This window comes from Salminus brasiliensis, chromosome 10 (assembly GCF_030463535.1).
Source record: "Salminus brasiliensis chromosome 10, fSalBra1.hap2, whole genome shotgun sequence".
Lineage (NCBI taxonomy): Eukaryota > Metazoa > Chordata > Actinopteri > Characiformes > Bryconidae > Salminus > Salminus brasiliensis.
Genome location: NC_132887.1, coordinates 3216993 through 3240621, shown reverse-complemented (window position 1 = coordinate 3240621; position 23629 = coordinate 3216993). Strand labels below are relative to the sequence as shown.

Below are 23629 nucleotides of genomic sequence, written 5' to 3'. Positions count from 1 at the left end.
ATGCATCCAGTCCCTGAGCTGGTGGAGCTCAGTGTGGATATGGTGGGTGGACTGGAAGGATCAGAGTCATCAGGTTGAGGTAGGTGTTGCTGGTGAGATCAGTGGCCAACAGCAGCTGATCTGAGGATCTGGAAAATGGGCTCAGGAGGTCAATGATGAAAATCAGAGAGTCCATTTAGAGCTTTAAACTGGTGAAGGGAGTGAAGGGAGGCTGATACAGGTGGTGCTTTCCCTATAGCTTCCATCTCTTGGCGTTGTTAAGATGAGGATCTGATTACCAGATGTATAAATTACATGTAAATGAAATACATGCAAATGAACGGCATCAGTGGTTCTTATGAGAAGCAGTGATTCACTGTATTTACATGTAATTATGTCCTGCAGAAAAGCACTCTAAACACTGTAGTATGTAGAGTGCTTCTCCCCGTGTGATAATCTTGTCTAACTCACAAGAGCAGAGGAGGCTTACATTAAGCACAAAAGGAAGCCCAACAAAGGGCTTAGCATTGTTTGTGTTTCTTTTGCTTGAGGAAAAGAGCGAAATCCCTGCGTAGGCCTTTGTCCAATTCCTTGTGTGATATGCGGATGTTGCTCTGGCTTTCTGAACAATCCCATTTATCCCCCGAAAAGCTACTTTTTATGTGTCACGCTCAGACTCCTTTCCTTAAGCTTCTTTAGCTCTGCTTTTATTCACTTATGTCATATTTTCTATTTAACCTGAACCTCGGCGTGGACCTCACGTGTTCGAGATTTCTTTACTTCTTTGGGTTTGGATTTTACAGGGTGTTTGACTACATCGTTTGCATGCCATGCCCGATAAGTCGTCAGCATCTGACCTCTGGGTCGGTGGGTGGGTCTTGTTTTCTCTTAGTGTGGCAATAGCGCTAATCCCTTAAGTCACTGTCACTGTGTTGCTGCTGCCAGCTTGGACCGGAGAGACAGAAATCTTCCTATGATCCCTGTGGGCCAAAAGAAGGGTAGAGCACGCTGGATCTCAGCACCTCCTACTGGAAATCTGCCGAGTGCACTAAGCAGGGTGCCCGAAAAAAACATTAACAAGGTAAGAGGTAGAAGAGAAGCACTGCCTCCCATTCATATCTGGCTTGTTTTAGTGTGTGTGTGTGTGTGTGTGTGATGTGAGCATGAGTGCATGACTACATACAGTGCAGTGCAAACATCTGTACTAAGACTGTTATTAGTTCATCTTAATGTTATATAGAGTTAATTGCAGGTAGACACTCTTCCTGACCACTGACTTTATGTTTATTTGGGTTTATTCTAATGTTATATAGAGTTAATTACAGGTAGACACTCTCACTGACCACTGACTTTATGTTTATTAGGGTTGATTCTAATGTTATATAGAGTTAATTACAGGTAGACACTCTCACTGACCACTGACTTTATGTTTATTTGGGTTTATTCTAATGTTATATAGAGTTAATTACAGATAGACGCTCTCACTGACCACTGACTTTATGTTTATTTGGGTTTATTCTAATGTTATATAGAGTTAATTGCAGGTAGACGCTCTTCCTGACCACTGACTTTATGTTTATTTGGGTTGATTCTAATGTTATATAGAGTTAATTACAGGTAGACACTCTCACTGACCACTGACTATATGTTTATTTGGGTTTATTCTAATGTTATATAGAGTTAATTGCAGGTAGACGCTCTTCCTGACCACTGACTTTATGTTTATTTGGGTTGATTCTAATGTTATATAGAGTTAATTACAGGTAGACACTCTCACTGACCACTGACTTTATGTTTATTTGGGTTGTATACAGTTTTACCAAGACACTATGGTAAAATGGGACACTTCTGGCTAATGGGTGTATGCTCATGGACATTTCAGTGAAACAAACAGTAACCTAACGCCATCGCTGCTCTCCATCTGTCTCAGTGTGCACAGCTGGAGTTTTCTGGACAACATCTGGGGTGACCTAGCTAAACCCCCTCATGAGGTCTGAATTCTGCAGAAATCTTTCTGAGCTTGGCTTTTATTGCAGCCTTTGTTTAATGCATGAATTTAAAGCCGTTCTAGTCCAGTATTATGGTGCAAATCTCACTAATGCCTGCAGCGTCACTCAGTGTGGGCCCCTTTCGCCCCGCAGGGATGGGACAGTGGGACAGTGATGTGCTCCATTTGCTGGGATGCTAAAAAAAAAAAAAAGCATAACAGTGACCTCAGGGTTTTAGAACTTTCCTGTTTAGGTCTTCCAAAAATCCCTGAATGGCATAACAGGACACACTAAAGCAAGAATTTGTTTCTATAGTACTGTATATATAATATACTATATATAAAGTATTGGGACACCTGCTAAGTCATTGTTTCTTCTGAAATCAAGGACAGTATTAAAAGAGTTGATTCTGCTTTTGTGGACTGTCTCTACTGTCCAGGGAAAAAAACTTTCTACTAGATTTTGGAGGAGCATTGCTGTGAGGATTTGATTGCATTCAGCCACAGGAGTGTTAGTAAGTTCAGGATGATGGATAATGATCACCACCCCACCTCATTCTCAACTCCCCAACTCATCCCAAAAGTATTGGATGGAGTGCCATCCATCACAACAGTTCTTCCACTGCTCCACAGCTCCTCAATGCTGGGGGGCTTGATACCCCTCTAGCCCACGCCGGGCATTAGGCAGCATGGTGCCAATAGGTTAATGATGTTGATCTGCTCCAGAGAGTCCTATTCTATTGGCAGTACTTCTCTACAGGGGCTAGACAAGCTGTGTGTGTTTGCATTTGCCCATCTGTGTCAGCATTGGGTGCAACTTAAAGTAGCTGAATGCATTCATTAGAAGGGGTGTCCACAAATATTTGGACGAATAGTATGTACGATAGTTATTCTATTCATTCCGTTTACAGGTTGAGGCGTCCAGACGACGATGCAGCGAGGCTGTCATGTTTATTTGGGTTTATTCTAATGTTATATAGAGTTAATTACAGGTAGACACTCTCACTGACCACTGACTTTATGTTTATTTGGGTTTATTCTAATGTTATATAGAGTTACTTACAGGTAGACACTCTCACTGACCACTGACTTTTTTATTTGGGTTTATTCTAATGTTATATAGAGTTTTACCATAGGTCAAGCACCAGCATAGCAGCACACAGGCCTGGACTCACCACTTATCCATTAGAACATTTTAAACCTAGGGCTTTAGCTTCTCAGCTAACACCATCACAATGCCCTCACACCACAATACAGCATCAAATCCCTCGTCCAGACCACTGACCAATACTGAGCCAGAATGATCAGCTATTTGATCCATATTCACACACAGAGAGAAATTCAGGGGCTGGCCATCAGGCAACAGTGATGTCAGACTGTAGCTGAGGCCTACTGTAGCTTTCAGTAGAGTGTTTAAGCCAGCTGCTGCAGATAAACACTGTGTGTGTGTGTGTGTGTGTGTGTGTGTGTGTGTGTGTGTGTGTGTGTGTGTGTGTGTGTAAGTGTGTGGCGCTCAATTGTAGGTCAAACCATGTTCTTGAGAGGAGCTTTAATGTAAAGGATTTTGGCTTTTGAAGCAGCAGAGATATAGAGCAACAGCACTGTGCTAATATCCTGGATTTTGCTCTCTCTCTCTCTCTCTCTCTCTTTCTCTCTCTCTCTCTCTCTCTGTCTCTCTCTCTCAAACTCAAGCTATGCCATCTCTGTCCGTGCTGGATTAGCTCTGTGTTCGGTCACTATCTCTACACTCTGATGCGTGTGCGTCTCTCTAATTTCGTCTGTTTTGTCTCTGCAGGCCGGCTGCTGTCCTGCACTCCTGGCCTCCTGTAAGAGTCAGAGTCCAGCTTCTGCTGCTCTTCAGAGTACGGCCTGCTGCTGCCGGGAACGTCTGGAGAATGTAAACTCATGGTCGCTTCCTCTTTCTTAAATTTTATTCTTTGGTGCTACTTTATTTTATTTTCTTCAACATTTTCCCCTCCTTTTGTCTTAATTTTAATTAAGAAATTAATTAATTCTGCCATTTAACATCACCCCACCCATTAGTAGCTCCCTCTAGCACTAGCAATGCTCCCAACACTAGGAATGTAAGGATTTAACACGTCCCAGACTTCACCCATGTTTAACCTTTCCTGGTACCATCACTGACCCTTGCCCTGCCCAATGTGGAACCTGAGTACAAGACCTATGCTGGTTCCCAGTCTGGCTGCCCATACAGGCCCCACATAGGCATGGCAACTGGGTAGCCTCTGATAAAGTGGGCCAATGTGGAACCTGAGTACAAGACCTATGCTGGTTCCCAGTTGGGCTGCCCATACAGGCCCTTATGGGCATGGCAGCTGGGTAGCGACTGATAAAGTGGGCCAATGTGGAACCTAAGTACAAGACCTATGCTGGTTCCCAGTTGGGCTGCCTATACAGACCCCACATGGACATGGCAGCTGGGTAGCGACTGATAAAGTGGGCCAATGTGGAACCTGAGTACAAGACCTATGATGGTTCCCAGTCTGGCTGCCCATACAGGCCCCACATAGGCATGGCAACTGGGTAGCCTCTGATAAAGTGGGCCAATGTGGAACCTGAGTACAAGACCTATGCTGGTTACCAGTTGGGCTGCCCATACAGGCCCTTATGGGCATGGCAGCTGGGTAGCGACTGATAAAGTGGGCCAATGTGGAACCTGAGTACAAGACCTATGCTGGTTCCCAGTCTGGCTGCCCATACAGGCCCCTATGGGCATGGCAGCTGGGTAGCGACTTTTACACTTTTAGCTTTTAGCTGTAAGCTAACTAAAGCAGTCTGTGCCTTATTGGCTCCTCAGGGGCACCAGACAGCGTTGCACCGGGCAGCTGTCGTGGGAAACCGTGAGGTCATCTCTGCCCTCGTTCAGGGAGGCTGTGCCCTTGACCTGCAGGACAAGGTAGCTATATTATTCAGCCTTTCAGAAAATATAGATCACACAGTGGCTGTAATTAAAAGTTTTGAGGCATCTTGACCCATCATTTTAAATAACTGGAATTTTTCACTAGGAAGGCAACACTGCTCTGCATGAGCTGGCATGGCACGGTTTTAGCCAGTCTTTAAAAGTACTGGTGAAAGCTGGAGCTAACGTCCATGTTCAGAACAAGGTAAGAAGATCCTGCAGCACCCCATTCATTTCCATTATCTAAATAATAAGTCAGTGGTGTTGCACCAGTGCAGTCGATAAAATCAGTGCAGGCAAAATGTGATCACAGTGAATTTAAGTGTGGCAGGACAGGCCAACAGGGAATGGTCAGGCAGGCTACAGTAAGTCAGATGACCACTCTGTTTAACTGTGGTGAGCAGAAAAGCAGCTCAGACAGGACATCTGGTTGAACCCTGAGGAGGATGAAGCTACAACAGCAGAAGACCACACTGGGTTCCACTTCTATCAGTCAAGAACAGAAAGCTGAGGCTGCAGCAGCTCAGCACAGACTCACCAACACCGGATGGTTGAAGAGTGGGGAAACGTAGCCTGGGCTGATGAATCTGGAGTTCTGCTAAATCATTCAGGTGTTTACATATTAACTAGAAAACAAGCTTCAAAAGAAGATGAAAGTGTGTTTTGCTCATCATAGATTAATAGTGTGTTTTTTTATATTTAAACTAGGGATGTCCAGATCAATTATTTTTGCCCCCTGATCCAATCCAATCCAAGTGCCCCAATTCGGCCTGTTGGCTGAATCTTTGTGTTTAAACAAATAAAACAGTGCAGGTGTAACAGAGTTAAATTAAACAGTTAATAAAATATTAAGTTTCACCAAAATTACCCCATTTTTGGTAAAAAGGGTTCAGGACAAATGTAAATACTCATTTATGTCTTTATAAAAAAAGGGTTACAATTATTTTTAGGGAGCTTTTCTTCACTGGCTGCGACTTGTTCATCTATCACTGCAGACTATGTCCCTCTGCTCCCGCCGTACCTCCATCAGATGAGTGAGAGCTCTGAGATGGACGCTTGTGTGGTCTGCAGCTGTCTAAGACAAGAGAAGATTAACACACTATAAAATCAGTTAGAGAGGAAAGCTAGCCTTGTGTCTGACTGCTTGATGGCCAAACGGTGGTCGTTACACAGGCCATGGAACGTGCACATGTTAACATGCACAACACCAGACAAATGAAGGCTGAAACAAACGAGGAACACATGGGACTAACAAGGGGGCATGGCTAGAGAGGAGGTACAGGTGGGAACACTGACGTACAGGCGGGGCTAGGACTGACGAGAAACAAACAGAGCCATGGGCTTGTGAGCACATGGTGAGGCCAGACAGAGACACAGACATGACACTAATGGCAAGACGTGCCATTAATTATCTAACACTAGTAAACACCAGTGGAATTAGGGTTTCTAAAATCAGACTAAATTCTAATCTACTTTGTTTGGAGCAACTTTTTAAACGACTGTTTTAAACTGTAGTGTTTAGCTAATATCTTACATCCAGTCTGACTGACCTACCTGACCTTGCAGCTCCCAGCTCCTGTACAACCCTGCATTTAAATCAAATAGTGTGTATTAATATATATATATATATATATATATATATATATATATATATATATATATATATATATATATGTATGTATATATATAAGTCTTACCCGTTAAACTCTCCGCTCCACCTTGCCGCCTGTTGCTGCTATTTTTTCGATCTTTCTATCCTTAAATAATTCATATTGAACACAATTCCTGTCAACAAACCATAAAGAGCTTTATTTGAAGTGGTATATGTGTGGCGACATTACCAGTTAGCAGCCCAAACAAGGCCTCTAATGCTAACTCGCCATTTCACCTTCAATAACACAGCAGCTATTGTGGAGCTAACTGGTAACGTCTTCGCATCGATCCGTTCAAATAAAGCTCTTTTTGTTTAGTTGACTGTAATAAGGTCATACATGAACACGGTTTATGGTAGTTTTTAAGGCCATAGCTGCGGCAGCTGAGATTGTGTTTGTTAATGGTGCCTAGGGGACGGCAAAGGGCGCTCTGTGGTGGCTCAGTGGTGGCTCAGTGGTTAGAGCACAGGGCTATGGGTTCAAGACCCAGGCCCTTAAGCAAGGCCCTTCGCCCTCTCTGCTCCCCGGGCGCCGCTGCAACGGCTGCACGTGTGCTCACTGTCACTGTGTGGGTTTGATCACTGCACGGATGGGTTAAAGGTGGAGGCCAAAATCCACCGGTGTCCAACAGTAATGGTGAATATGGTTGTCTTGTCTTGCTACAGGAAGATCAGGCTTTTATAGGGTTATTAAAAATGTCTGGATCGGAGGGATGTACAAATTCAACAGTGTTATACAGTGTACAGCTTGAATTCATTCATATGTCTTAGTGTAACTCGTGTTTTTCAGGCAGGGAGCACACCTCTCCATTTGGCCTGTCAGAACGGACATGCTCAGAGCGCTCGAGTGCTGCTGCTCGGAGGATCTGCTCCTGACAGCAAGAACAATGTGGGTACTAAAGCATTACTAAATGACATGCCCTTTTTCAGGTTTAGAGATATAGTTCATGGCCACGATTTATTTAACTCCATTTATAAAATACAAATAATATAATACTATTAATAAAATGTACCTTCGCGCTGAATTGACAGCGATAAGTTGGCAGCTTGCACGATAATAATACACATTACATACATACATACATATATGGACGCCTCTTCTAATGAATGCATTCAGCTACCTTAAGTTGCACCCTTTGCTGAGCCAAATGGGTATGACCTTACTAACGCTCTTATTGCTGAATGCAATCAAATCCTCACAGCAATGCTTCTCCAAAATCTAGAAGGAAGCCCTTTGCCCTTCTTTCCTGTACAGAAGAGACAGTTACTCCAACAAAAGCAGGATCAACTCGTTTTATAGCCTTGATTTCAGAAGAAACAATGAATGAGCAGGTGTCCCAATACTTTTGTCCAAAGTGTTGTTTGGTCACATAGTATTTAATTCGTTTTTTAAGGTTTTTAAAGGCCTTGTCACATAAAAAAAATATTCTATATAGTTTTTTTTTTTTTAAAGAGTTCTCATACCAGATTAACCCTTTTGGTGCTGTATAGAACCATTTCTAAAAAGGTTCTTTAAAGATCCTTTATATCTTGTATTTAAAGAACAATAAAGGTACAATGGAATGCAAGCGTGAAGTATTTTGGCCCTATCTTACACCCCGCCAAAAGTCTATTGCCACGTCTTCTGTGTCGTTTAAACAGCAGTGCTGCTTGTGAATATATCTACGCTGGTGGGCGCAGTGGTCTGGAAATGAGGGTGTTCAGGTCAATTTCTGCCGTATTGCTGCTATCCTGGCTACGGAAAACAGGACAGGAGCTCCACTGACTGAAAAAACGACCTGGGCAGACGTCAACAGTCAGGCGTTCGTTGTTATCTTGGAAGCGTATTACGTGCCGGACACTCGTACACCCCCGCTTGTTACGCCACACATGGACACGCAGCAGTGCACACACCCGTAGCATGGTCGGCTGGTCTGCAGCTATGCAAACTTTTCCATCAACAATAAACAGAATAAAATAAAAGAACATTAATCTAGAGGCGAGGAGCTCCACCGCTTCAGCACGCCTTCCCAGACCACTGAAACAGCAACCCGCCAAAGTCAGACTGACCGCACCTGGCTCTTAAAGGGAACAGCGAGAGACACGCTGATTGGTTTATTACTGCACGTTACGCCCAAAACAAACACACCCATAATTCATTAAGAGACTCAGTACATGACTTTTGAGAGTTTTGAGACGTGCAAGCCGTACTTTTCCCATGGTGTCTTAAAAGATAAGAAATAGAGCCCTTTAAGTTGGTGTTTAATGTTTAAATGTTAAGGGTGTGACTTATTTACCACCCTGTTTACCACCCTGTTATTTTACCTCAGAATGATTTTCCTTTTACAGTGGACTCAGTGGAAAGTATCAGTTGAACTGTGCTATGATTGGCTGGTTTATCTACAGTGAAGGCTCACAGTAGCCATGTTTACTAGCCTAGCTTACTACTGTAACAATACAATTATTCCAGAGTCTTACTGAACGGTGTTGCTGCCCTCTCAGTGTTCCTTTTGTGTTCTCTTAAAGCAGTTTGCGGTTAAATATGAAGACATTGTAGCCTTTTAGCTGGGTTCGCTTTTAGCCTAGCACTTAGTCACTTCACTGGCTTCCCTGTGGGGATTCCCCAGCTTCCTGTGGTTGGCCCTTATACCTTTGTTGGTTGGCTTAGCATTAGCTGTTAGTGCCTTTACCACTTTTAGCATCTATTAAACGCTAAAATACCTGCAGATGCCTGCTGTGATACTTCCTCTGGTCGGTCCTTCTTCCTTCACCAGTTGGCTTAGCGTTAGCCTTTAGCCTTTTTGGCCTCTTTTCCATATTCCATATTCCATATCTTGAAGAAGACGCTGTGTTTAGTGGACAGGGTTTATGTAAATGTTGTAAATGAGGTGATAAGTCTAATGTAAGTATGATAAATCAAGACTGTGATGTAACAGTTTTGGGGTTTGGGAATTGGCCCGTTTTCCAGCTATTTTCTGGTTCTGCTGGAGGTTCTTTTCAAGCAGTGTTTGAGGTTCACGGGTTGTCACTTCCTTATACCGAAGGACCGTTCAGTAAGACTAATTACTAAGAATAATTAATTATTAGGAATAATAATTAAGAATAATTGTATTGTTACAGTAGTAAGCTAGGCTAGTAAACATGGCTACTGTGAGCCAATCAGACCAGCCACTCAGAGCACAGTTCATCTGATACGTTTTTTTTCCAGGAGTTCGCTGTAAAAGGAAAATCATTCTGAGGTCAAATAACAGGGTGGTAAACAGTGTGGTAAACAGGGTGGTAAACAGGGTGGTAAACAAGTCACACCCTTAACTCTTTATTCAACTCTGCTAAGATAAATACCGCAGTGTTTTCCATTGTAGGACACCGTTCTTCTCAGTTGTCATGGTTCTTCCATTTAATAAAGAACCCTTGACGAGAACCCCCTTTTGAAGAGTGGACATGCTGTATGTTCTCATGCTCGGTTTTTAAAACAGTCAGAGAGAAATCCGTGGCTTGTTCTTGTGTCAGGCAGGTGACACGTGTTTACACGTTGCCGCACGGTACAGTCACGCGCTGATGGTGAAGATCCTCCTGGGTGTGTTCTGCTCTGTGGCTGAGAAAAACCAGGTCAGTTCCTCCAGCATGCCTGCTGTCTGCTCTGGACTCAGCATGGAGATGGGTCATGGCTGTTTACCCGTGGGTTTTTGATGCTTCTCGGAGGCTTTGATGTCTGCACATCTGCTCATGGGCAGCATCAGACATTAAACGAATACCAAAGGCTTCCATACATTAAAGAGAATTCATCTGTTGGTCTAAACCATGATGGTGGCATTTTTTTTTTATCACAGGTAGGAGACACTGCTCTTCACGTGGCTGCCGCCTTAAACCACAAGAAAACTGTGAGTCTGTTACTGGAGGCGGGAGCTGACGGCGGCATAAGGAACAATGTAGGTGATCTCTGAAAATGCTCTGACTGCCCAAATGACCCCAAACAGACTGAGAGCTTCTCAATGTAGAATAATAATAATATTAATAATGATAAAAATGTTCTTAAATGGCCGAGTCAATCACATGGAGCAAAAAGACCCACAAACCAGCAGCAGTAAACATGGCAAAGCGTCTCCAGAAAGGAAAACTCGCCCTTTGTTGAGGCCTGTTGTGTCCGAGCATTCAGCACTTAAGGCAGGCATCGACTGATACTATGCTTTTTTAATACTGCACTGCTTGAAGTTTGTCCAATTACTTTTGTGTAGGGATGATTCAAAAAAAAAAAAAACATGTCCAAATATTTATGGACACCCTTTCTAATACATGCATTCAACTACCTAAAGCAACACCCATTGCTGACACAGATACTAGACACACTTAGCTTGTCTTGTCCCTGTAGAGAAGTACTGCCAATAGAATAGGACTCCCTGGAGCAGATTGTAAATATGACCCTATTGGCTCCATGCTGCCTAATGCCAGGTGTGGGCTAGAGGGGTGTACATAAAGCCCCCCAGCATTGAGCTGTGGAGCATTTTTGGATGGTGGTGGAGCATGATGGATGGTGGTGGAGCTCCATCCAGTACTTTTGGGATTCCACCTTTCTCGGTTTGTGCTGTGTGTGTATATCAGTGTGTGTTATGAGATGCTGTGTGTACTAACTCTGTGTGGTCCTCTGACAGGCAGGCCACACTGCCCTTGACAAGGCCCGAGACAATAATAACAGGGATGTGGCTCTTCTTCTGACCAGGTCTAATCAGGTGTGTGTGTGTGTGTGTGTGTGTGTGTGTGTGTGGGTGTGTGTGTCAGCTGAATCAATACTTTTGAAGAAATCCCACTTATATTTAACCCATTTATGACCAAATACTAAATGTACTATGATGAGGAAAAAAGAAATGCCATAGCTTCTTTTCAAGTTGGTCCAATATGATCAACTTTGGTATAATTTTACCTTTGATGAAGCACAAACATTAACCATTCAGACTGGTTAATTACATCTAGTTTTCATACTTTAACACACAATCAAATCTGATGAATATCAATAGATCAATAGAATATCAATAGTCCCATGTGATTTCATTATTAAATTAGCAATAAATATTCTTCTGCTTTGGGCTCAGCTCAGATCAGACAACATCTGGACCACATTTCTTATTTTAATTGAAAAAAATAATTTATTTTCTAGAAATCAAAACAGCCAGCATGCGTCAACCCTCTGCATTTTCTATATTTCTGCATGTCTTCTAAGATAATAACCACATGTTTTATATCAAAATGTTCAGAACATCCTCAGCTCTCTCTGTAATGAGACCCAGCGTGACCTAGAGCGCTGAGCGAAGAGATAATCTGACCCTAAGTCTAAAAAATTGAAGTCAAATTTGAGAAATTCCTCATAATTCTTGGGAAAACATACCTTTGCTCATGTGGACGAATTGTTTTGGTGCTTGAAACGGGTTTACCAGAGTCTGAGCTTCAGAAAAACGTGAAACATAAGCATAGACGAGTTTCTCAGTGTCCATCGGTCAGTTCCACACAAACCCCCCATAGACAGACGCACGGATTCACCAGTTACAGGTGAGATCAGCCATAACATTAAAACCACTGAGAGGTTTACATTACATTCATGGCATTTAGTCCACCTCACAACTTACAGGATCTGCTGCTAACGTTGGTCTTGGTGCCATATAGTCTGCCTAAATGACCCCAAGCAGACTGCAAAGGCAGCCAGAGAGCTTCTCAATGTAGAATAATAATAATATTAATAATAATAATAATGTTCTTAAATGGCCGAGTCAATCACATGGAGCAAAAAGACCCACAAACCAGCAGCAGTAAACATGGCAAAGCGTCTCCAGAAAGGAAAACTCACCCTTTGTTGAGGCCTGTTGTGTCCGAGCATTCAGCACTTAAGGCAGGCATCGACTGATTTGCCTCAAAGTATTAAAAATACTATGCTTTTTTAATACTGCACTGCTTGAAGTTTGTCCAATTACTTTTGTGTAGGGATGATTAAAAAAAACATGTCCAAATATTTATGGACACCCCTTCTAATACATGCATTCAACTACCTAAAGCAACACCCATTGCTGACACAGATACTAGACACACTCAGCTTGTCTAGTCCCTGTAGAGAAGTACTGCGAGAGGGACCTACTCAATATTAGGCAGGTGGTTTTATTGTTATGGCTGATCAGTGTACACTTTCTTCCTACCTAAGGTTTTTTTTTTATGAAGCTCATTCTGACCACACTATGCCCAGCTCTGGACACTAAGTCAGTGGTATTCTGCAGGTTCAGAGGTTTACACGTGGCAGGACTGTGAGGAAGAGGAGGGATTTACAGAGAGCCCACAGAAGAGCCCAGTCTGTACCCCGGGACGAGGTGCTTCCTGGAAAGGTAAGTATATTAAATTATTGTTTGGCAAAAGAAAATAAAATACATACATTTTCCCTCCGTGCCTCTAATGCAGTTCATTATTAAAGACGATTTATTTTTATTTATCGATGCAAAGGAATCTATCAAAATAGACAAACCCATGGACACGGCCTTCAGTCTTCAGGCTTGTTCTCAGTGGTGGTGAATCGCACCAGATGTCTGAAGAGTTGAAGGCCTCTAGAAGTTCCCTCACAGTCAGTCCACCAATGCAAAGCATTCAGCTACTTTAAATTGCACTTATTGCTGACACAGATTTGCAAAGCTTGTCTACCCCCTGCTGGGACAAAAGTATTGGGACACCTGCTCATTCATTGTTTCTTCTGAAATCAAGGGGATTAAAACGTTTATTCTGCTTTTGTTGGAGTAACCGTCTCTACTGTCCAGAGAAGAAGACTGTCTACTAGATTTTGGGAATTTGATTGCATTCAGCCACAAGAGCATTAGTAAGGCCAGGATGTTGGATGATGATCACCATCCCACCTCATCATCCCAGAAGTATGGGATGGAGCTCCACCATCATCATTCCAGAGAACACAGTTCTTCCACTTACCACAGCTCAAAGCGGGGGGCCTTTATACCCCTCCTCTAGCCCACGCCTGGCCAATAGGCTCATAATGATCTGCTTCAGAGAGTCCTATTCTATTGGCGATATTTCTCTACAAGGACATTCGACAACTTAAAGTAGCTGAATGCAGCATTCATTGCAAGAGGTGTCCACAAACATTTGGACACACAGTGTAGCATGTGCTGCGTGTCTGGATATGGATTCCTTTTTATCACTTAATGTTTGGAGCTATGGGGGAGATAAGAAGCAATTGGCATGAGTGGACAACTAAGCTTCTATAGTCTACCCTAAAAGGCCAGCGGTCATGTGGCTAGAGCTCACAGTAATCCCTTACATAGTGAAGGCTCTTGTCGTTGTGCAGGACAGTGCATCAGTGGCCGAGGACACGCACAGCAGTGGCCGAGTGCGTCGCGAGACAGGACAACCTCTGAGCAACACCACGTCCAGCCCTCACACCAGGAGGAAGATCAGGAGGCGCAAAGAGAGGGTCAGAATATAGTTTTTTTATATTTCAATATACAGTCGATATTCTTTTACATCCAGTGTTCTGTACATATGAGTGGTAAACTGTGGGCTGGTCTCCTGGACATCTAGGAGTCCTAATCTATGTATGGGGAACCAGCCATACTGACATTTTGTAAAAGTAATAGGTTTATATTTTGGTAATAAATAAACTAGTCTGAGCACACGTCCCAGAGAGAGAACCCCCTGCAGACACCCAGACGACTTGGACACAGCAGCTCCAGCCCTCAGGAAGACGGCAGGTGTCCGAATGGAAACGCTTACCAGCTTTACACCCTATACCGTGACGAAGACGGGTGCATAAAGCAGGTAATCTGTAGAGTACGATTATCGAAACAATATGCTAGAATAATTATAAAAATAATAATGCACTATATGTCCAAATGTTTGTGGACACCCCTTCTAATGAATGCACTCAGCTACTTTAAGATGCACCCATTGCTGCTGACACAGATGTGCAGATGCACACAGACAGCTTGTCTAGTCCCTGTAGAGAAATACTGCCAATGGAATAGGACTCTCTGGAGCAGATAAACATCATAACCATTGTGGAGTGGTGGAATGATGGATGGTGGAGCTCCATCCAGTACTTTTGGGATGAGTTGTGGTGGTGATCATCCACTCTTGTCGCTAAATGCAGTCAAATCCTCACAGCAATGCTCCCCAAACTGGACTGTGGCGCCAGTTACTCCAACAAAGGCAGGATAAACCCTATTTAATCACCTTGATTTCAAAAGAAACAGTAAATGAGCAGGTGTCCCAATACTTTTGTCCATATAGTGTACTTAAGTTGTTGGTGTAGAATAGCGGGTAACAGTACTTACCAAAGCTTACCAACTTTACACCCTATACCGTGACGAAGACGGGTGCATAAAGCAGGTAATCTGTAGAGTACGATTATCAAAACAATATGCTAGAATAATTATAAAAAGAATAATGCACTATATGTCAAATGTTTGTGGACACCCCTTCTAATGAATGCACTCAGCTACTTTAAGATGCACCCATTGCTGCTGACACAGATGTGCAGGCGCTTGTCAAATGCTTGTCTAGTCCCTGTAGGGAACCTTTTGGCACCATGGGCTAGAGGAGTATAAAGCCCCCCCCCCCCCCCCCTCCCTTCCCTCCAGCCTTGAGCTGTGGAGCAGTGGAAGAATTATGTTCTCTGGAATGATAGATGGTGGTGGAGCTTCATCCAGTACTCTTGGGATAATGAGGTGGGGTGGTGATCATCCAGCATTCAGACCTCACTAATGCTCTTGTCACTGAATGCAATCAAACTCTCACAGCAATGCTCCTCCAAAATTATAGAAAGCCTCCTCCCTGGACAGTAGAGACAGTTACTCCAACAAAAACAGGATTTACTCTTTTTAACACCCTTGATACAGAAGAAACAATGAACGAGCAGGTGTCTCAATACTTTTGTCCATTTAATGTACTGATTACATTCCTACAGAAAGTGGTGGTGGTGGTTCACCATCACTGTGTTCATCATTAGAACATCTCCAAAGTTCTCCTCTCTCATGGAGTCTAGTATTATTTAGAGTTCTCCTCAGATCAACACCTGGTTTGGTGGTAAATCAGGGCTTAATGATCAGGTGAGCTGCTGCTGCTGCTGCTGCTGTTGCTGATGGAGTTGAACACATCCTCCACGCTGTGCTGGCTGGACTGGGGGGCGTCCAGGAGAACCCTGGAGGAACCGAGCTCTGTTCTTCAGACTAGCTCACCGACAAGATCTCACTACTTTCTTTCTTCAGAATGAGAAGCTCTTGTTTCTCCTTTTTACTGGATTTATGTTCACCTGCTTTATCTGTTCTGATGAGATCTGGAGCTCCTACAGTAAAACCCTCTCACTGCTGGGAGACAGGAGATAGAATAATGGGATTAGGGGCCTAAAACTGTACAGTACTGTGTATATGTACGTGTATTTATTTTTTATCTTGGACTAATCATCATGTCACTGATCCAGGCACCTGCCAATGGCTGTAACTGCAAACCCTTAATAAAAAAACTGGAGCACCAGCTGAAGGCCACCAAGAAGGAGATGAGTTCCCAGATCCACAGTGTTCAGGAGCAGATGAACTGCAAACTGGGTCGAATAGACCGTCAGAGCAAACACCAGGTATGTCATTTTCGTTCCTCATCTTGTGTAGAAACAATGGTGATGATTTCATAGATTTGGTGCCATCATTTTCCAGAGGTGTCCAAATACTTTTATCTTACCTAAGTAGAAATGTTGGTTCTCTAAACTTTACTGGAGTAATTCTTTATTTTTCAGACTTTTTACTTCTACTTCTCACATTTTCACCCAATGATCTGAACTTTCTCCTCCTTACATTTTAAAATCAGCCTCGTTTCTCCTATTTCATTTCCCTTTGATTTCATTCCGGCTCGTCATCAATAAAAACCCTCTCCAGATAAATCTCTCCATCCGGAAAGTGAGAGTCTGATCCTGATTGGATGAGAAGTATAAACATACACCATTCTGACTCCCTATTGGTTTATAAGAGATCCATCACACCTGCACAGGTCCCGTCCCTCTCCAGCGAGCTCACAGCAGACGTCTGTAGTCTAGTATGAAGACTGTGTCCGTGGCAGAGACTCAAGAGACCTGCAGTGAAACGTCCCGACTGAGCCCCACATTTACATTCCAATAAAGCTTATTGATCACACGCCTCTGAAGTCTGACTTTCTGCAGCTTTACAGAACTTCTAGACAACGACTCCTCATATTTTCCTCCATGAAGCTCATGTTGATGCTCAGTAGAGCACAGAGACGCTCCTTTAATAGAGCTGATATTACTGAAATGCTTAATTTTCAATGGGCAGATCTGCAGCTGAAACAGGAGCCTAGTGCAGCCCAACATTTTTAACATCAACATTTTAATAGAACATTCTCCTCATTATGGCTTTTAGAGAAATGGGGTTTTGGGGAGGGGGGGGGGTAGTGCACTATAGACCCCTGTGGCGCGGCCTAAGCTTTCAGTCTTTGTTTTCCTTCCATTACTTTTACTTTTCTACTTGAAGTCGTTCTGAAACCAGTACTTTTACACTTTTACTGGAGTAAAAAGCTTCAGTTGACACTTCAGCTTCTATAGAAGTCTTTTAAACCCTAGTATCTCCACTCACTTCTACCTGAAGAATGAATGGGAAGACTTTTCTCAATGGAGTGATCTTGTATCTTTGTACTTGAGCTAGATCAAAGTTCTGGGGAAGATGACACAGGAGCGTGTATCAGCTGAGAGGATGGAGTGTCATTACCGCATCAATCAAAGAGCCACTGTGGAGAGAACGGAGAACCAGACGAGACAGGTACTACCAGTGCACCCACATGGATGGCAGTAGAGTCACTCTGGTGGCGGGCCATGGAACTATCAAAGCCATGGCTCAGAGTCACTGCAGTGGTGGTCCGTGAGAGCCAAGCCTTGGTTTAGAGTCAGTCCGACAGCAAGCTATGGGATCTGCATTGTAGAGTAACTCTGTAGGTGGTAGTCTGTTGAAACCTCCAAGCCATAATGTAGAGGCTCTCCGTTGGCAGGCCATGGAACCATCCAAGCCACGATGTAGGGTTAATCCAGCGGCGGGCCATGAAGCCAACCAAGCTCTGGTGTAATCCAGGTCATTCCAGTGGAGGGTTACAACAGTTTTACCTGTAGCTCATCATCATCATCATCATCATAAGTCAAGCTCACTCACTTCGGTCTGTGTCTGTTATGCAGGCTTCTGCGACCAACGAGGTGAAAAACTGGTGCATGACAAAGCTTCAGGAGATGGAGGTGCACTTGCCAGCAGAGGCTGGGTACTACAAACTCATCCAGTCTCCTTCAACAGATCATTCTGTGCTGGAGACTGACCCAGAGTGTCTCCCACTGCTATCGGTCATCTCTGAGGACAGCGCCAGCTCTCTTGCCACCTACGTCAACGTGTTGCCAACCCCCACAGCGCCCACAGCGCCAGGCTCTGCTGGAAAAAGCCCAGAGTTTGATGATCTTCAGGGGAGGAAATATTTTGAAGTGAAGCTGGACAGCTCAGTCAGTAGGCCAGCAGGTCGGTCAGGTACATTTCCATCGAATACCATTATTATTATGTGGCACTATAGTTCTCTGCTCAGGCATAAACAGTCTAGCATTATAAAGTGGCCAAAGGGACTAAGGCACAGCTACTAGGATCCGAGGAACGCTGGTTTAATCTTGGGACATGCTACTTGCCATCAGCAGCCGGAATCAGAGAGAGCACAATTGGTGGGCTGATGGTGCTTTCTTCACCACATCACTCCTAGTGTGATGTTGGTCAGCACAGGCATCTGCTAGCTGTTGTATCGCTGGCTATCTAGTGATGCTGCATCAGTGGCAGTTGGAAAAGAGGTGGTGGCTGATTCACATGTATTAAAGGAGACATGCTAGTCTATATGCTCCTAGTGTTGGGGGCATTGCTAGTGATGGTGGGAGTTCACATGAACAGGGATTGGGTAATTGGCCTTCAGAATTAAGTAATAAAATGGGGTAAAATTAGAAAATAAACTATTTTAAAAAGTGTTAATGGTAATGGTTAGGCCACAGGACAGATTTACAGGTTCAAGGTTTTCCTTGAAGGGCCATGGCCTGCATTTTTATAGTAATTTACAGTGTATTATTTGGTGTAGTGTAGTGGGTAACAACTCTACCACTCCCATGCCAGACTAGGGCTGGTAAAAAGCTTCCAACCTTTCTTCTGTAGCTACGTTTTGGTCTGTATCAGCTACACCAGTTGTCAAACAGATTAGACTTAATTATATAGATTAAATTGTTGGTCTATTTTTTTCCAAACAGACAAAAATTGCTGGTGTAGATAGACTATATAAATGCTACTTTTTTGCAAGAAACAATGAACAAGCAAGTGTCCCAATACTTTTGTCCATATAGCGCTGCAGGAATCGGAGGTTCGGTAGTTGCCTGATTATTTGCAAGTTTAGAAATGATGATAAAAAGTATCCTAGGATGCCAAGCCTGCTTTAGTGAGTGCCCAATACGGCTGCCCTTCCAGACGGAGAGGGGATGAATGGGGTAAGAATGGCAGACCAATGCCATAAATGCAAATGTGAATGTTCCCCAAGATCCACATCTGATGATTGTGCAGTTTTATGGTTTTATAATCTTGTTATCTCTTAGAATAAATCAGGCTGTTTTTGTTACCGTGCCTTTAAGGCAGGCTAAGCTCTATATAACAGAGCTCAGTTCTGATTGGCTGCCCTGTATTGTGCCCCATTCAAAAAGCAGTTCATGCTAAAACACTGCTTATAACTTTGGCTTAAGTGGCCGGGGCTAAACTGTTGAAATAGGTGGACAGCTTGTATTTTTTTGGGGAGTGAACAACACCTTCTGAAACTTCATCAGCCATAACATTAATACCTCCTGTCTAATAATGAGAAGGTCCACCTCGTGCCGCCACAACAGACCTGAGCATTCGAGGTGTGCACTCCACAAGACCTCTGAAGGTGTCCTGTGGTATCTGGGCACCAAGACACTGGTTCACCGGTTGTCCTTCCTTTGAGCACTTTTGGTAGGTACTGACCACTGCATCCCGGGAGCAGCACACAAGACCTGATGCCTGATGTTCTGGAGATGTTCTGACCCAGTCAACGTCTAGAACATCACTGTCTGGTTCTTGTCAAAGTGTCTCCGATTTCTATGCTTTCCCACTTGCTGCCTAATATATCTACTCCTTGACAGGAGCCACTGTAGATGAAGATAATCAATGTTTTTCACTTTACTTATCAATGGTTTTATTGTTATGGCTGTTCTGTGTATACTTCTTAGAGTGAGTCCAACATTAGAGAAAGTGTACACCACCAGGGTACATGGATTGTGGGATTTTTGGGTCATTTTTGGGTCATTTCTGACCCTTAGGACAAGGGAATCATAGGGTTACGTGGTTTCGGACACTGTTTGACTCAGTGTTATCTATAAACATGGACTAAAGGTTAATGGTTTTAGCTGTGAGATGTGATGCCATGTTCGTTTTTCTCCTTTTACAGACAATTATCAGAACATATCAGAGCACTGTGCCATGGCGCCAGCCCCGAACGTGCCTGTAAACCCACACAGGCCCCTCATTCGACAGCTGGCCAATGCTGACCCCCAGTGGCTGAATCAAGAACAGAAAGAGGCTGAGTGTAGACTGGGTCAGAATGAGGATTTCAACTACAGCAGCACCAGCAGCAGCAGCCTGTCCACTCCCAGCAGAGGCTTCACCAACAGTGACCCAGAGCCCGCAAGGCTCCAGGCCTGGCACCACCGCAGGCACCTGAAAGACAGGATCAAAGCCCACCGAGCAAACATCCAGCAGGGCAGCACCATGCACACGCTGGAGTTTTTCGCTGCACGCCCCTCAGAGCCCTCCTTCATACAGGAGAGAGCCAACCTGCACGCAATGGAGGTGACCCAGCGCTTCTTTGAGACGGTGTCCACACAGCTGGAGCGCTGGTACGAGAGGAAGATCCAGGAGGCCCAGAGAGCAGTGGAGCAGAGGGCACAGCAGGACAGGGCCGGCCTGCTGGAGCGCATCAACACCCTGGAGGAGGAGCTCCGGAGACTGCGGGCCAGCGCTCCCAGCGACTCTTAAAGCGAAAGCCGGACGTAGCCCATTGGCAAAGGCATCTTTAGTTTTGCAATGGAGCTACAAGGCTAATGTAGCTAAAAATGTAAAAAGGCCCAAATCATCACACACTCTCCTCCTCCTCGTGTGGAGGTGTTTAGTAGGCCCTAATAGACCTGATGATGTGGTTTCTGACACTGTATGACTCACGGTTATCTATAGACATGGGCTAAAGTATATTGGCATAGCTACAAACAGCAGTAACAGCCTGGATACCCTTATTTCTGTTTGAAATTCTGTTCCAGCATGCAGTTAGCATGATGCTTAATTAGCTACATTAGCCTTGTAACTCCAGTGCAAAACTATCAGAGGCTAACTACCCTGATGAAAAGTCCAGCTGAAGACCAGCTTTTGCTTCGGATGGTCTAAGCTGGCCATTGATGGCCATGGTGGTTAAAAATCTGGTCAAAAAAAACATACCCTATGATAAGCCAGCCGGTTTAAGCTGGCTGACCAGTGTAGTGTAGGCTTTCATTTGAGTCTGATGGATTAGCTATCAGCATGACCAACTTGACCAAGCTGGTTGACCAGTGCTTGGTGCTCATGCAGGTCAACCGGCTTGGTTATGCTGATCATGCCGGTTGACCACCTTGGTCATGATGGTCAAAAGCCATCAAACCCATCAAAAGGTCTAAAGGCTACTCAAACCACTTACATGTGTTATGTGTAATGTGTTAACGTGTGACAGAACTTTAGAAACCATCCCTAAACCTCTACGGATCATACAACCCTCTATTTTGTCAAATATCAGCCATAACGTCAAAACCCTGATGACACTAATGATCTGGTTTCTAGGGGTTGATAAGTATTGAGTGAACAGTCAATAAACAGTTTAGAGCTTCTTCAAAATGACAGGTCCTGTACCCCCCTTTTCCCAGTATGCAGTGGTCAGTACCTACCTACCAGTGTTCCAAGCAAAGACTACAGGGTCATAAACGCGAAGGCTAATTGGTGCTTATGGAGGTCCTACCTCACAACTTACAAAATGTATTGGTGCCAGGCGTCCCAACACAATAATAAGCTGGTGATTGATGCAGCTGTTTATATATATATATATATATATATATATATATATATATATATATATATATATATATATATATATATTCACTTAAAAATCTATATTTAAAAAGATTAGTTGGTAGTAATATTGTATTCATCCAAACTAGACATTTTTAAAGAAACCATATGTTACTTTCTTGTAATGTATATATTAAATTGTAATGATAATGAGTGCGGTATGTATGTATATATGCAAAAATGTGGGTACCCTAGTCAATGTCCATCTATTTGTAGATGTTCCAGGTAGAAATAAGTGCATCTTTTAACTGACTGTTTATTTAATTTGTTTAATTGCTTAATCTCCAGTATGCTCCGTATATATAATATAATAGAATATATATATATAATGATTATAAATATATAATTATACATATAATGAAATATAATAATTTTAACAATTCTTTTTCATTTTAGAGTCAGTCCGCAAAACTACGAGGGGACAACTCCTGCAGAGGCAATTAACTGTACAGTACATTTTGCTAAAAAAGTAGAAGTCTATTAGATATTATGTGTGTATATATATATATATATATATATATATATATATATATATATATACACACACACATAATATCTCAAGATAGCAGTGTGTAAGCACTCACACGCTCAGATTTTCTACTGTAAATATCCGCGGGTGATGGGAATCTCATTATCTGCAAACAGGCAGATCAGGACTGCACGAGTCGGCATTGACCACCATAGACCAGTGTGAAGTAATCTATTATCATAGTGGGGGCAGGGGAGGAAAGCGCTGCATTGGAACCTCCATCCAAAACACAAGCCAAGTCCAGAACACAAGCCAAACAACAGTCAGAATATGAGCGCAGTGACAGTGTCATTTCATCACCAGCTGAAAGATGTACGAACTGGGAACTTACCTCACTGGTGATTATACTGGTAATTAAAGGACATCTAGCTTATCCCATAATAGTGTATCCTCGAAGAGCTCAGTGTACTAAGAAATGTACTAAGATAGGAATCTAAGCCTGCAGTGCTGCACATCCACCGTGTAATTACCCTGACTGGGGTTGTTTACACATTCACAGATCTGCAGCGCTAAAGCTCGTAGTGCTCTTACATAAATAAAGAAAGGCCCAAAAGCCTCCCAGCTGATTTTTTCCCCCTTACTTCAATCAAAGCAATTAGATCCAGTGAACAGCCGTAGACCAGCGACAGATAGACAGCTAGTTTTCTACAGATCACTAGGTACGCTATGAACCCATTATGTAATACAGCGTCCCTGATGTGACTTCTGGCATTTGCTGTTCAAGCTTCTGCAAGGGAAAATCAAATCAATCCACCATTGACTCTGTCAGAGGGTGATGGAAAGCTAATTAAAAGCCCGAGGCATGGCTGGTCATTTTTTGAGCATGTAGTGTGAGCAGCCCAGCGATCCAGCCGTGCGGCGCTCACAGGCCCGGCGTAGGACAAATCAGGATAACACGCTCACGTGCATGTGCTGATCTGATGGAGCGGTTTCTGCCTTTCTGTCTCTTCGTAACATCAAAAACGCATCGCCCCAACTCTTCTCTTCTCTTCTCCTCTCAGGAGCTCGGTATGGATGTGAGGATGTGAAGAGATGGACGACTTTGTGTTTGTGCAGGCGAGGATTTCGGGCGAAACCCCGTCACATTAGACCAATCTTTCTGCCATTGATGGATCGGGTTTAGATGGCCTGATGCAATCTGGTGCAAAGCCTTTCATTTGACATTGACAGGCCGCAAATGTAAACAAGGTCGCGAGGCCCCCGCACAAACAAGGAGTCAGCGAGGCACAGTGATGAAAATAAAGGCAGCCGGCGTTTCTGAGCCCGGTGCACAGGGTGTTCTGGGTGGCAGTTTTTTGGGCGGTGGGAGTGGTATCCTCATTTGACAGGCAGGCAGGCGGGCAGGGAGAGTTGCACAATTCAGTTAACTATGAAATCGGACATG

General features: G+C 43.6%; 1 protein-coding gene across 1 annotated transcript; it reads left to right on the top strand.

Moving 5' to 3' along the window:
- Positions 1 to 21636, top strand: ankrd6a (ankyrin repeat domain 6a). The gene is made up of 16 exons (XM_072690193.1): positions 1 to 42; positions 982 to 1043; positions 3749 to 3863; positions 4785 to 4883; positions 4993 to 5091; positions 7328 to 7426; positions 10027 to 10125; positions 10347 to 10445; positions 11166 to 11243; positions 12774 to 12878; positions 13844 to 13969; positions 14161 to 14313; positions 15974 to 16126; positions 17202 to 17315; positions 17723 to 18050; positions 20017 to 21636. The coding sequence occupies exons 1-16, from the start codon at positions 1 to 3 to the stop codon at positions 20601 to 20603; spliced, it is 2358 nt and encodes a 785-aa protein (XP_072546294.1). The 3' UTR covers positions 20604 to 21636.
- The last annotated feature ends 1993 nt before the right edge of the window (positions 21637 to 23629 follow it).

Bases quoted from the DNA above. Each gene is read 5' to 3' on its own strand.
- ankrd6a (XM_072690193.1), top strand. From the start codon at position 1: ATGCATCCAGTCCCTGAGCTGGTGGAGCTCAGTGTGGATATG. The intron at 4,884-4,992 runs GTAGCTATATTA...ATTTTTCACTAG, and splicing joins CCCTTGACCTGCAGGACAAG to GAAGGCAACACTGCTCTGCA. The intron at 17,316-17,722 runs GTACTACCAGTG...TCTGTTATGCAG, and splicing joins CGGAGAACCAGACGAGACAG to GCTTCTGCGACCAACGAGGT.